This window comes from Vidua chalybeata, chromosome 3 (assembly GCF_026979565.1).
Source record: "Vidua chalybeata isolate OUT-0048 chromosome 3, bVidCha1 merged haplotype, whole genome shotgun sequence".
In the NCBI taxonomy this organism is placed as follows: Eukaryota; Metazoa; Chordata; class Aves; order Passeriformes; family Viduidae; genus Vidua; species Vidua chalybeata.
In genome coordinates, this window is record NC_071532.1 from 4258592 (window position 1) to 4270831 (window position 12240).

At 51.5% G+C, this 12240-nt stretch overlaps 1 protein-coding gene across 8 annotated transcripts in view; it reads right to left on the bottom strand.

Annotated features, from left to right (window-relative positions):
* Positions 1-4973: 4973 nt before the first annotated feature.
* The window catches only part of WDPCP (WD repeat containing planar cell polarity effector), a 148313-nt gene continuing 141046 nt past the window's right edge, over positions 4974-12240 (bottom strand). For 5 of the 8 annotated variants that reach the window (XM_053939605.1, XM_053939606.1, XM_053939602.1 and 2 more), the window contains one exon: positions 4974-5196. In XM_053939605.1, coding sequence (XP_053795580.1) covers positions 5039-5196 — 158 coding nt within the window. In that variant the 3' untranslated portion in view covers positions 4974-5038. Of the gene's footprint in view, positions 5197-11186; positions 11216-12240 lie in introns of all 8 variants that reach the window. The other 3 variants (XM_053939607.1, XR_008430257.1, XM_053939609.1) reach the window with 3 other exon arrangements.

Sequence of the window (12240 nt, forward strand, 5' to 3'; positions counted from 1 at the left end):
GGGATAAGCAGCTCTGGTTTGGGGCTGGGGAGGGGGGGCGCACGGCTTTTTGGAGTGTGTTTTTTGGTTTGGTTTTCGTTTTGGTTGTTTCGAGCCCCTTGTGTCGGTCGGTGCGTTGTGGTGGGTCGGGGCTGCAGCCCCGCGTTCCTGCTTCCCCCGCCTGGGCTGGCGCTTCCCGGCAGCTTTGCCCCGCAGCGGGGACAGGGACAGTGTACGTGTGACTTTTGATGCCGTAACCCCTTCAACTGTAAGGCAACCCCCCTCCTTCCTTCCCGCCCACCCCAATAAAATCTAAACTAATAAATGTAGTGGTGTCGTGTCCTCCTTCCTCCCTCCTGCCTCCTCTTCCTCATAAAACTTCCCTGGGGGGACTGAGGAGCAGGGAAATATTTCCTGGGGGGTGCCAGCAGGATGGGAATGTGTGTGATGAGTTTGCGAGTGCTCTGGAGGGGGGGACCCACCGCCGCTTCCGCAGGTGCGGGCTGAGGACCCACTCCTACGTTAATTGACGTTTAATTGGTTACAGATTTATTGGTGCCCCGTGGTGCCGATGGGACTCACGGGACGGGCAAGCGCTGCCCGAAAACTGCGATTTCCCCCCAGGATCGGCGGCGCAGCCGCCAAACTCGGGACCCCGGGCGGGCCTGGGTGCCGATGGCGGGGTGCGAGGGCCGCTCGGACATCCAGCAGGACCTCTGTCCCTCTGTCCCTCTGTGCGGGTTCAGCACCTGCGCTTCCAGCCCCGACTCCCGGCCGTACCATCCTCAGCCGCTGCCGGCCGCGGTCCAGCCGAGGAAGACAGGGAGATGAATTTTTTTCTCGTGACAACCTCCCCCTCTTTTTTTACCCCCCAGACCTTCACTTCAGTTGTTGGAAGCTGCCTGTTGGTGCCGGGCTGTTCCTACTTGCACAGGACTGGGGATGCGTGGACCCGCGGGGCCAGTGCTCCCCTGCTTGGGGTATTGAGGCGCCGCTCGGGGAGCAGCCCCAAATTCCCATCCTCCTTCCTCCCCGTGGTCCCGCAGTAGTGCCCTGCACCTGGAAGCTCCGGGGCTGTGCTGTGTGTCCCCACCCCTGGTGTCCCCCGGCGGCCTCGGGCAGTGGTGCGGTGAGAGGTGCCAGTGCTCCCCGCGGCTGCTTTGGGGAGGGTTTCACAGCCCCCCTCCCGCAGCACCTGCCCTCGCTTTGCCGCTCCAGCATCCTGGTGGAGAGCGAACGGGGCTGGCGCTGCGATGCTGCAGCTGCGGCGGGAGAACAGTGGGATCAGCCCCAGGAGCCACCCGCTCCAGCCCCCGTGCCGCCTTCCAGGGTCGTGGCCGTGGCAGAGCCCCGAGGCGGGGGTGGCCTCCCGCACCCACCGGTGCAACGGGGAGCTGTGGGAGGGGACGAGAGACTGAGTCAATGTTAGGGGATTTTTCTTTAAATGGTTCTTTTCCTTGTTGTCTCCTTCTGTGCATATATATGGATAAAAGATATGTAAGTATATTTTAAAAATATGTCTATACTTCCACTATAAAATAATTGTTCTCTTCTTCAAGTGTGGCTGTACAGGCAGTTTGAGTGAGGGCCACGTGTGCTGGTGCATCAGTCCATGCATCCCCAAGCCCTTCCTTTTAAAGGGGAAAAAGTCATCACAGCCCTCCTAGGACTGGGGGGAAAAAAAAAAATCTGTGCTGGGCACAGAATGAACCGGAGTGAGCACTTGAGAGATAAGATCCAGCAGGTGTACAACACACAGTCCCCCAGACACACACCTTCTGTTGTCTTTAAACACTTCATTGTCCATGTAAACTGTGTTCCACTATAACTCAGTAAGTGATGCTGAGAGACACAGCCAAGAGGGGAGCCTGAATTTTGGTTTTGGTGACATGGTCCTAAACCTCTTCATCCAGTGCCTCACAGTGGGGCTGGGCCAGGGCTCTGCTTTGGGGTATTGGACTCCAAAGGATGCTCGTGTCCCCCCACTTTCCCCCCCGATTTAGGCACCAGGAATACCAGGTGCCGCTGATCAGTGGTTTATGCAGCAAGTCCCACAATGCAATTTGGGGATTTTCCTGTCCCACTCACACAGATCTGGAGCACAGTGTTGAAGCTGGCTGCTGAGCACAGGTGGTTTTGGAAGCATAAGAGAAGACCTGGTCAGATCATACCAAATCATGGCTCTGCCCCCAATGCTTGGCTCCATCTGCTTTAATTTTTTTTTCCAGTCAGTGCCAACAGGGTGAGCAAGACTTGACTTCTGCCTCTTGGTGGGTGAGCACGGGCCGGGAAGGGTCATGCCTGGGTTTGGCCCAGAACCCTCCCTATTTTGCAAACCTCTCCCACTGTGGGCTACCTCAAGGCTGGCACAGGCATTGCCACCCCGAGCATGAGTCACGGCAGGTAAGGTGGCACGGCGCCTGGTGCCCGGCTCCAGGGGCAGGCACCAGCAGGATTGCCAAGCTTTTTAGGGCAACCCGGTTCTGAGAGAGCTGCCTGCTTGGCTCGTGCCTCACCTCTCCAGCAAGAAGGCTGCTGGGTGCATGGCTACCATTATTATTTATTTTTCTAATTAAAATCGCACTTGCTGCTGGAGCACGGAGCTGCCGGGGGCCCGGGGGCTGCGGCCGCGGTGCCGAGGGCTGGGTCGGCCCCGCGCAGCTCCTGCCTCTTGCCCGAGTGCCGGCAGCTGCCTCTGCACGGGAGTGCCTGCTCCAAAGGCACCTGGGGCTTTCCTGCCAGGAACTGAAGGGCCGGGATTTGGGGTGAGCAGGAGGAGGGACAGAGGGGAGAGCATTCCTCAGCTTGGGTTGCCCTTAGCTTTACACTGGTGCTTCACGGACCTGGAATAATCCATGACCTATTTGCTGTTACCAGAGCACTTGCTCTGTGTCCCTGCTTTGCTGTTGAACCCCCGCGTGTGGCAGGGAGCTGGGACAGGTGGTGATGGGAACACCCTGAGTGGGCCATGCAGAGGTGGGCAGAGGTTGGACAGGGTTGCTGCTGCCTGGGCTGAGCCTCTTTTGGTTGCATGACCTGCTTTGGGAACTCCAGCCATTATGGGCTGAGCACGACTTAAAATTAATAAAGAATGATAACTAAAAATTCTGTTGTAAGTTTCAGAAGTTGTGCCCACTAACACGACTTATTACAGTTATTTTGTAGGCAGCCTTCCTGGCAGGGAGCAGAGAAAACAGGTGATTACAGCTGAATAAGGAACCACTGGTTTGTGGTTTTCCCTGCACTGACCTCTGTGTTAGCCAGTTGCTGCTAATTCATACACTTTGAGCAGCAATTAACGCACATAAAATCCCATGTTGGTTCCAAACCTGTTTTGATTTTGTCGGTGAAAAGTCTGTAGGTGAACCTCCCAGCTGAGGAAGTTGCTCTACTAGAGAACTCTCCTTTCATGTTACATTGCTGAGCACAAAATGCTGTGGGGAAGGAGGAGGGTGAAAATGGTCACAGGGCTGAAGCCTAAAGAGAAAAACATCTACCTATTTTCAGTTAAATCCCTATTCAACACTTTTTTTTTTTTCCTGGACAGACAGGACTTTTCCAAGAAAACCATGTGAGGATATTTTTTTATGAAAAACTGCAATTTTAGGAAACAGTATTCTGGACCTTATGTATATTTCTAGTATCACTTCCTGTATATTTTTAAGCTGAAATCCTCTTAGCATGCAAAGTAAATAGATTATGATATACTGAAGGATTAAGAATCACTGTCTGGTGTCAGATTAATCCCTCATATAGACCATCACTTGTACTGACAGAAATATGGCTGCAATTCAGCAAAATAGCTGTATGGCAGGGCCATGTGCCACGGCCTCTTAGGCAGAACAAGCCCCCCGTCACCGCGGTCCAGCGCCGTGCCGCGTGTTTTCCAGAAATTCCATTTCAATCCGTGGGACATTAAAGGCACGCTCCTCTCCCAGCTTGGTCACCACCACCTCGGCTGTGTGAGGCAGCAGCTGCTGTGTTTCAAAGCTCTCTTTATTTGTTTCTCCCTGTTGAGTGTACAAAACCCTACGGGCTGCAAGCCCTTGGGTCCCTTCAAACCTCAAACCAAAGCGTCTCTTTTGAACACACGCATGGAAAGGTGCAACCAGAATCACCCATCAGGTACAGGGGAAAATGGCCTGTAAATATTTTATTTGGGTAAAAGCAGCATTTTTGTTAATGAAATCCTTCTAATGGCTTGTGGGTTTTGGTTTTTTTTTTTTAATTTTTTTACATTGTGCCTTCATTTTCAGTCCATTGTACAGATTTGTTCACCGCATAAAACCAACTTCAAGAAGCTCGCTGGCTTTGGGTTTCAACGACCCAGTGCTCCCCAAAAAGCTCAAGATTGACCCACACATGTGCCTATGACAGAGCATAAAACATCTATGTCCCTACACTCTGCGCTCCATCAGGTGGTGGAGGAAGGACCCACGACGATGCTCACCCCTCTTCACTGCCAGAAAAAAACCAGAGAGGGCTGGCACAGGTCCCCTTCTCAGTGCATTTTCTCTTTGTGGTTAGAGGAGGCAGATTAGAATCTGGACTCCAATGGAATGATGCTTAAGAGGCTCTGCATCTTTTTTTCAAGGCAAAATAATGGTTGTTCAACTAAGATGATATATCTAGATATGAAAATTGAGAGCATTCTTTGAAAAATGCTGCTGACTGTGAAAGGCTGCTCTTTCACAGAGGTATCCTGAGTGAAGATCTTATCTGCTGGTATCTCAATAGGACGGTTTTCAGAGCCTTAAGTGGAAATTCAAATCTGCTTCCAAGCTAAGATTGTAAAAACATATAATGCATAGAGAATTACGGACTTTCTCCTGAAAAGCTTACGGATTCATCCAAGAAACCCCACCAAATTTTTCAGCATTGAGTTTGTCCAGTAAATGGGGATTGGCAATTACTCGCTTTTTTGACATCTTTGATGAAAATGTCACCAAGTTGCCTTCCACAAGCAAACACAGGGCACTTTGTGCGTGGACGTATCAATATGAACTCAGAAATAATTTGGAGGTCTAAGAACAGGATATTTTCTAAGCCTGGTGTTTTGTCATCTGCCAGTGGCCAGACCCAGGGCTGGCTGGAATTTTGCCAAAGGACTTCCCGTGAACTTCATCACCTTGGTGAGGTTTCCTCTTCTCTGCCTGGGCAGCTCAGTCACACCAGCCCAAAATGCACAATTTGGAGAGACCCGCTGTCTCCAGTCTCCTGTGGGGGAAAGACAGGCAGGATCAAGCAGGCTGCAGGGAGAGGCACTGGGGGATGGAAACACAGGCATCAAAATACCACCCCAACCCAGGGAGAAGAGAGATAATTGTAGACACTGTCCCACTTTGGCCTGGGAATGAAGGATGTAGCCCCAAAATGGTGAAGACTGGCTTATCATTCAAGGTAAGGCATTTCTCATCTGTTTTTAAGCCCCTTCACACCCCGCTGCCCCTGGTGTTCCTGGGAAAACCAGGGGCTGCAGCTCCAGGGAATGTGCATGCTGTCCCCTGGGATGTGAGGGGCTGGCAGCCAAGGCTACACCTGCCTTTGAGACCCCTCACCTGGTGCTTGGAAACCTATTGGCAAAAGTGAAACTTTAGGTTTTTGTTACCTTTTAATTCGGCTGGGTTAATGCCCACGCGTGGCCAGCCAGGTTTTAAAGTGGGGATGGCATCTGGCATTCCTCACACGATGCAAATGTGTGATTTAGGCACAAATCCCATCCTGCACTCTGTGCCTGTGCAGGGTGGAAGCCTGAGCCCTCTGGTTTTGCAAAGGACATGGAGATGAGGAGAATGTGTGCCACCAGCAAAGGTTATTTCATAACCCGGGCTAGGGCTAGCGTGCCTGCAAAATGCATGAAATGCTTTGCCTTGGAAAGCGATGTAGTCTAGTGAGTCATTGCTTTCTTTTGAATTACAGATGAGTAGCCAGCCCTTCATGATGCAAAGAAAAAAACTAGGTGTGGAGCTGGAAACAAAGGGAAACGTGTGTTTGTCCTGTCTCAGAGGGCAAAACACATTGGCTGGTGTGGGAAGAGGGGGTGGGCTTGGCCCCAGGAGGTGGCTGTCAGGGCTGTGTCAGGCTGTGGGAGCACTGGTGAGGGTGCACAGGACTCATGTGAGTAACTCCCTGGCTCCCTGACTTCAGGAAAGATTAAAAAAAAAAAAAAAACCAACAAAAAACTCCTAACTCTTGAAGCTTCACAAGGAACCTTTACCAGAGCAGCAGCTCCATCTCATGGCATGTGCACTTCACCACAGAGATAGAGATCTCCCTCCAAAGCAGCATTCCCTCCATGACTTCTCTATCTCAGTATGGAGGGAGCAGTGAAAGTGCAACAGCCCCAAACAAGCTCTGTATGGACACTGAGCTTCCAGCCCATGGCTTGGCTCTTCCCTTGCAGGGAGATGCTGAGAGGTGGCCCTGACAAAATACAACCCCTTGAAAAGCCTCAGAGGTATTCTGAAGATGATTTGAAATTGTCCCTGATGTCCCACCTGAACCAGTGCTTGCATCCCAGACCCCATCAGGTTATTCCAGTGTGGAAACGTGAAGCACAGCTTCACCACTGAGATTTTTGCTCAGTAAGGCACCTCTCACTTCAGGGAGCTTATGAGGTGCCTTCCTTGGTAGGAGCCCTCATGGTGGGACTGTGTGTATGTGCCTTGGGCTTTGGGTGGCTTCAAGCTTTCTGTGGGCTCTCCTTGCTCTCTGAATGACACCTGCTGGAGGCTTCAAAAAACATGATTTTTTTTTTTCAATAAAGCCCTGAGGAACATCAGTGGCTGAAGGGCTGAAGGGCTCTTTTGTCCCCAGAGCTGTGTCAGGGCCTTATGCAGAGGGGTTTCTGCTGGTGGTTGCTCTGGGGATGAAGAGAGTAGGTGGGCAGGTGAATGCAGGCTGGAAAACGATCTCACACCATGTCTGACCATGTAAGAGTTCAAGGCTGTTTGAGTAGGTCCCTGTTGCTCAAGGTAGAAGGTCTGGAGTGCACCAGGTGGGTATCTGACCTGGGTTTGTGATTTGCGCCTCTGTCTGGGGAGATGTGAACAAGAACCCAGCCCTGCAGACCTACCTACTTGCTTTTTTAAAAAAATACTTTTTAAAAAATTCTATTTGCAAACCTCTCTGGTCACACTAAAGCAGACCTGGCGGTGTCGCGTGGGAAGCCTGTGATGTGGCATGAAGTTTGCAGAGGTATTTAATGTTAATCAAAGGCTGAAGAGTGGTAATGACTGGAATCCTCCTCTGCTATCTGCATCTTTTCTGCTGCAGCACCCCGGCAATAAAAGATGCCGTAATAATCTGATGAGAGTTGATTTTCATTGTGCAGGAAGAGGGCTGTCCAGGAACAGGGGCAGCCAGCACTGCAGTGCTGCTCCCCATGGTAATGAGCTGCTGGTCCTCCAGAGAAGGAAAACATGAATATCCTGACAGGAGAGCATCTGCTTGTGCCCTGGAGAGTTCAGATCGTGGGGTTTTTCATGGTAATGATGTGGTCCCGCTCCGGCAGGCGAAGGGAGGAGCGCTGTGGGAAGGCACACCCTGTAATTGAAAAGCCACTAAGTCATCTCGGACCTGCAGGGATGGCAGGATGGAGGCAGTGGTTTGCTCTGTCTCCACAGGTCTGAGGCAGAACAGAGGATCCTTCTACTCTCCCAGAGTGGGAAATACAGAGAAACCTCTTCCCCGCGCTGCTGTGTTGCTCCCAGGAGGCTACGCTTTTTCTCCTGGGATTATTCTCAAGGGCATGATGAAGGTGGGAAAGGACAAGAGTTGGAGAGAGGAGAATAAATGAAGAAGCCCCAGGAAATTATTTTAAACACCTGTTTTATTCAGATGAAGACTGCTTGGTTCCAGGCTGCAGGAATGACTAGGTGGAAGGACATGCCTGTTGCTAGGATCCATAGGTACCAGTAGTTTTCACTGGGAATGCCTTGTTTCCCTTGAATAGCACAATACAAAACCATTCTGGATGATAGATAATCCACTGAGTGATAATATATTAAAATTATCACCTGGTAGCCATAAGGAGCCATTGGCTTCAGCATCTTAAATTGCCCGGTAGAAGATCAGTCTCTTGGTCCAGGAACAAGAGAGCAGCTGTGATTAACATTTTCCAAAGGGTCTTGCTTGTACCAAGGTGGGTGACCAAGGTGTTTGGAGCCTTAGTTTTCACTGATCCAACTCTGGGTGCTGCTACATGGAAACTCTGAACTAACCCACACAGTTGCTCAAGATTATCAAATCCCAGAATAACACAGAGCAGGAGGGACCTCTGGGACTGCTCTGCTCAGAGCAGCAAGGCTGGGCTGGGTCTCAAGCAGCACGGTCCTCCAGGCCACTCTAATCTCACCTCCAGGATGGAACATGAACACCAAATCCTGGCCAAGACTGAGGATGGGATGCTCACTTCTCATCTGCTTCAGCCCTGTTGCCTGAGGAGCCATACCCATGCAAGCCATGCACAGGGCAAGGAAAGCTGCAGGTTCTTCTCATTCCTCCACCATCTGTCTTCATCCCCACCTTTGTGCTCAGTGGTGGGATCCTCTGGCCAGCCCAAAACCAGTCTGGCAAAGCCACCTAAGACTGCATTTGTCCTACTGCCAGCTGAGAAGACCTCACCATCACCCTCGCACCACTGGGCTGCAGGCAGGACACAGGTGACCTGTGCTGGTGCTGGAGGGACACAGGTGACCCCCATGGTAGCACAGTCTTGCCTCTGAGCCACTACCAACGCTCTCCTCCAGAAAACAAATCTTGTTCAACAGCTTGAGCACTGCTTGGCTGTGTGACAGCCAGTTGCTCTGGCAGGTCACTGGGAACAGTTTGTTGCACGATCTCCACAGTTTCAGGGAGGAGAAGCTTCCTCATAGCTGAGAGCAGCAGCGAGCGAGGAGTTCACGCGCTGTGATGCACCTACAGAAGACAGGCCCGTGTCAGGCCCATCCCTGCCGAGGCCGCAGCGGCCGTCCGCGCTGGGAACAGGTCACCCCTGGCTCCAGCCTTTCCCCAACAAACTGGCAAAGGAGGGCAAAGCAAATCCTCCAGCTCACAGCTGCAGGGATCTTCCTGCAGAATTGCCTGTGCAAGAAGGGCCGGGTTTTGGGTGTGCTCCCCTTGGGTGGCACCCAGCCCAGTATTGTGCGAGTTCCCGCTGAAGCAACATGCGGGAAGTGGCGTCAGGGGACGCCAGCCCGGGGAAGCAGCGGGCTGAAAGTGGCACCTCAGGAATGGGTTGTCCATCATGCAGCAGGCTGGTGGTGGTGTCCAGAGGAAAGAGCTGCTGATGGTGGGTCTGGGATGGGTTTGGGATGAGTTGGATTAAAGCCACAGGTCGCTCCAGCTAGAAGGATCTGGTCTGATTTGCTGGGTGCTGGTTCCCGTGCTGGTACCCAGCTGCTGCAAGACTTCTGAATTTCCACGTGCCATTAAAAGTCAGGACAAAATGTTGATAGAAATGTTTTCCCAGAAGCACAAAATTAGTGTTACGTGGATGGCTGCTCTTCTCCAAAAACCTTGGTGTGCACTGGAGGCTCCCCTTACCTTGCCAGCCATCTTCCTCTGCAGCCCATAGCTGCTGCCTCCCTTCCCAGAGCAGCTCAGATGGAAGTGCCCCGTTTTCCTGTGCACAAGCAGCTCTGTGATGTGTGCTGAAATCAAAACACCTACTCCCAGGTCACAGAGGTCACACTTTGACCCACCAGCTTTTAGCAACGGTGACCACTCAGTTGCAGTGACTTTCTGGAACCAAAGAATGCTTTAACCACTCCCTTGGGTAAGTCCTTAATGATGTGATGGCAAAGCTTTCTTCTGTGCATCATTCTCCTTATACAGCCTGAGTGTTTGGGCTTGTGGATTTCACTGTTATAGTCCAGAGATTTCAAATGAACTTCTCAGCTTATTTGTTCAACTGCTTATGTGAAGGCAAGGAGATCTTTCACAGAGCTCGGGGAAGGAACAGTTAACTGCTGGCTAACCCAGCTGCAAACCCAGGGATCCCACCAACGTCTCCAGACCATCACTTCTGCTATGCTTTACTTCACTCTGTGTCCTGAGGCCACTGAAATCATCCCAAGGCCAACAGAGAGGTCGCGTGAGATGAGGATTTCCCTCTGGTGTGACCCTGATGTGGTGAACTCTGGCACCCGGTCCCCAGCCTGTGCCCATCCTCCACCCAGTGCAAATGCACAGGGGCCTGCAGGAAGCTGCAGAGGTGGGGCCGCTGTGTGTTCTTCCTCAGTGCTTCAGGACTGGTAGAACAGCTCTTAGAGCACAATTTTACTTGGCACAGGCTGGTTTTGTAATGAAAGAAATAAATAAGTGCCATCCTGCTCTGCTGGAAGGTTGAAGTGTTTCCTTTCATTTTTTTTTTTTTTTTAATGATCTATTTGCACTGAGGCCAAACACTGAATACTTTTTGGCCTCAAAAATAAAAGTTTAAACAGGAATTGTAATTGGGAGAAGGCTAAAACACAGGCGCTCTTGTGCCTTCATTGGCGCTGCCACGAGTTATTTTATCATTTGTTATACTTTATTTTAGTTTTCCCTTTAGCGTGGAACTGAGGAAGCGCGTTTGTGCTGCGCGCTGCTGACTCACCGGCTCCGGAGAGAGGCTCGCCCTGTGTCTGTGCCCTGTGCGCACCTCCACTGACTCCCAGCCACCTGGGATCCCAAACCAGGCCAGGAGGGAATGTCCCCGTGGCAGATGAAGGACATGGGGGGCAGGGTAGGGTTTCCCTGTCTTCTCCTCCTCTCCCCCCGCAGCGAGTTTCCTGCAGGAAGCGTGCGAGGCAGTGCGGGACAGGGAGAGGGACGAGGCCCAGAGGCCGGCAGTGTGGGAAGGGATGGACCACTCTACTGGCAGCACCTCGCAGTTAAATCAGCTCAGAGTTATAACTACAACGTAGGGAAGCATCTCACCCCTTTCCCCTGCAATCTTCCTCTTGGAAGTGCCAGTCCAAGGGCTGGTTAGCTCGTGTAAGAGAAACGTGGCTGGAGGATGAGAGCTTTATGTGCTGTGCTCAGTACAAAGCAGCAGGTGAAGCCCTACTCTAGCAGAACCGTGCAGGAGCATTTCTACCAATTCCAGCAAGAGCCCTGCAGGCAGACAGCTTGCATGGACAGGCTTGGGGAGTTTCAGGAAGCTTCAAAATAGAGTAAATAATAATAAGCAGAAATAAAATAATAAATCAGAAATGGGTTACCTGCTCTGAAGGAATGGCTTTCATATTTCCTTCAAAAAAAAAAAAAAAGAAAACAAACAAAAACACCCACCATGTTATTTACATTCCATTTAACTCACTGAAAAACCCAAACAAACAGAGGTATTACTTTCACTTTTTTGACAAAAAAGCTATTTTATATCATGTTATTCAATGGATGAATTAAAATAATATATTGCTTATACAAGTCTATACACGTAGGATATGTATATTCCCTCAAACACCACAACAAGTTAAAGCAACCATGATTTTTGTGGATGAGGCCATGTGGAGATGCAAGACCAGCAGCAGATCAGGGGTCCCAGCTCAGTGGAGAGCTGTTGCAGGACTGGGATGGGCAGTCTGGGACAGTGGTGGCTGCAGCACTCCTCTCTCCCTGCAGTGGGGTAGCCCTGGGGTGGTGGGGCTCGGCACAGGCTGCCTGCCTGAGTGCTCACCTCCTGTCTTGGGAGGGCTGTGTGCTGCCAGGTTGCTGCAGGAGCTGCTTCAGGATGAGGCTTCATGTTACAGCTTGAGCAGAATTAACAGCTGCCAACATCAAAAAGAAGTCCTGCTGCAGGCAGTGTCCTTCTGCCCCTCGCTCGGTGCTGTCTGTGGTGTCTTCTAATCCCCACACAAGGCAGGTTGGTTCATGGGATGGACAAAAGCCCACGGGAAAGAAAACTAACAGCTCTTTTGGGTTGGGTTAATGTGCTGTCAGCTCCCTGCATGAATGTGGGTGGAAGAAGGAGGCGAGGGGGCAGCAGGGCTGACCTGTTGTGGCGGTGGCAAGTTCAGCTTCACTGCAAGGTGGAAGTGTATCCATAACTGACTTGTTTGAAATGATCTCTTTCAGCTGTGGCTGTAGGAACCACCTGGCCTCCCCATGCCTGGAGACTGGCTCCATTCCTACCTGTCTGTACAGCCACGGGACACCCGGACGGGGCAGGAGATAAAAATCCTCGTCTCGCCCCTTGTGCAAACACTCTGACCTATCCCTGCCTGGCTGCCCGCATGGGACAGCTCTTTAACCATGACCTTCTCGTGCTGGGCTGCT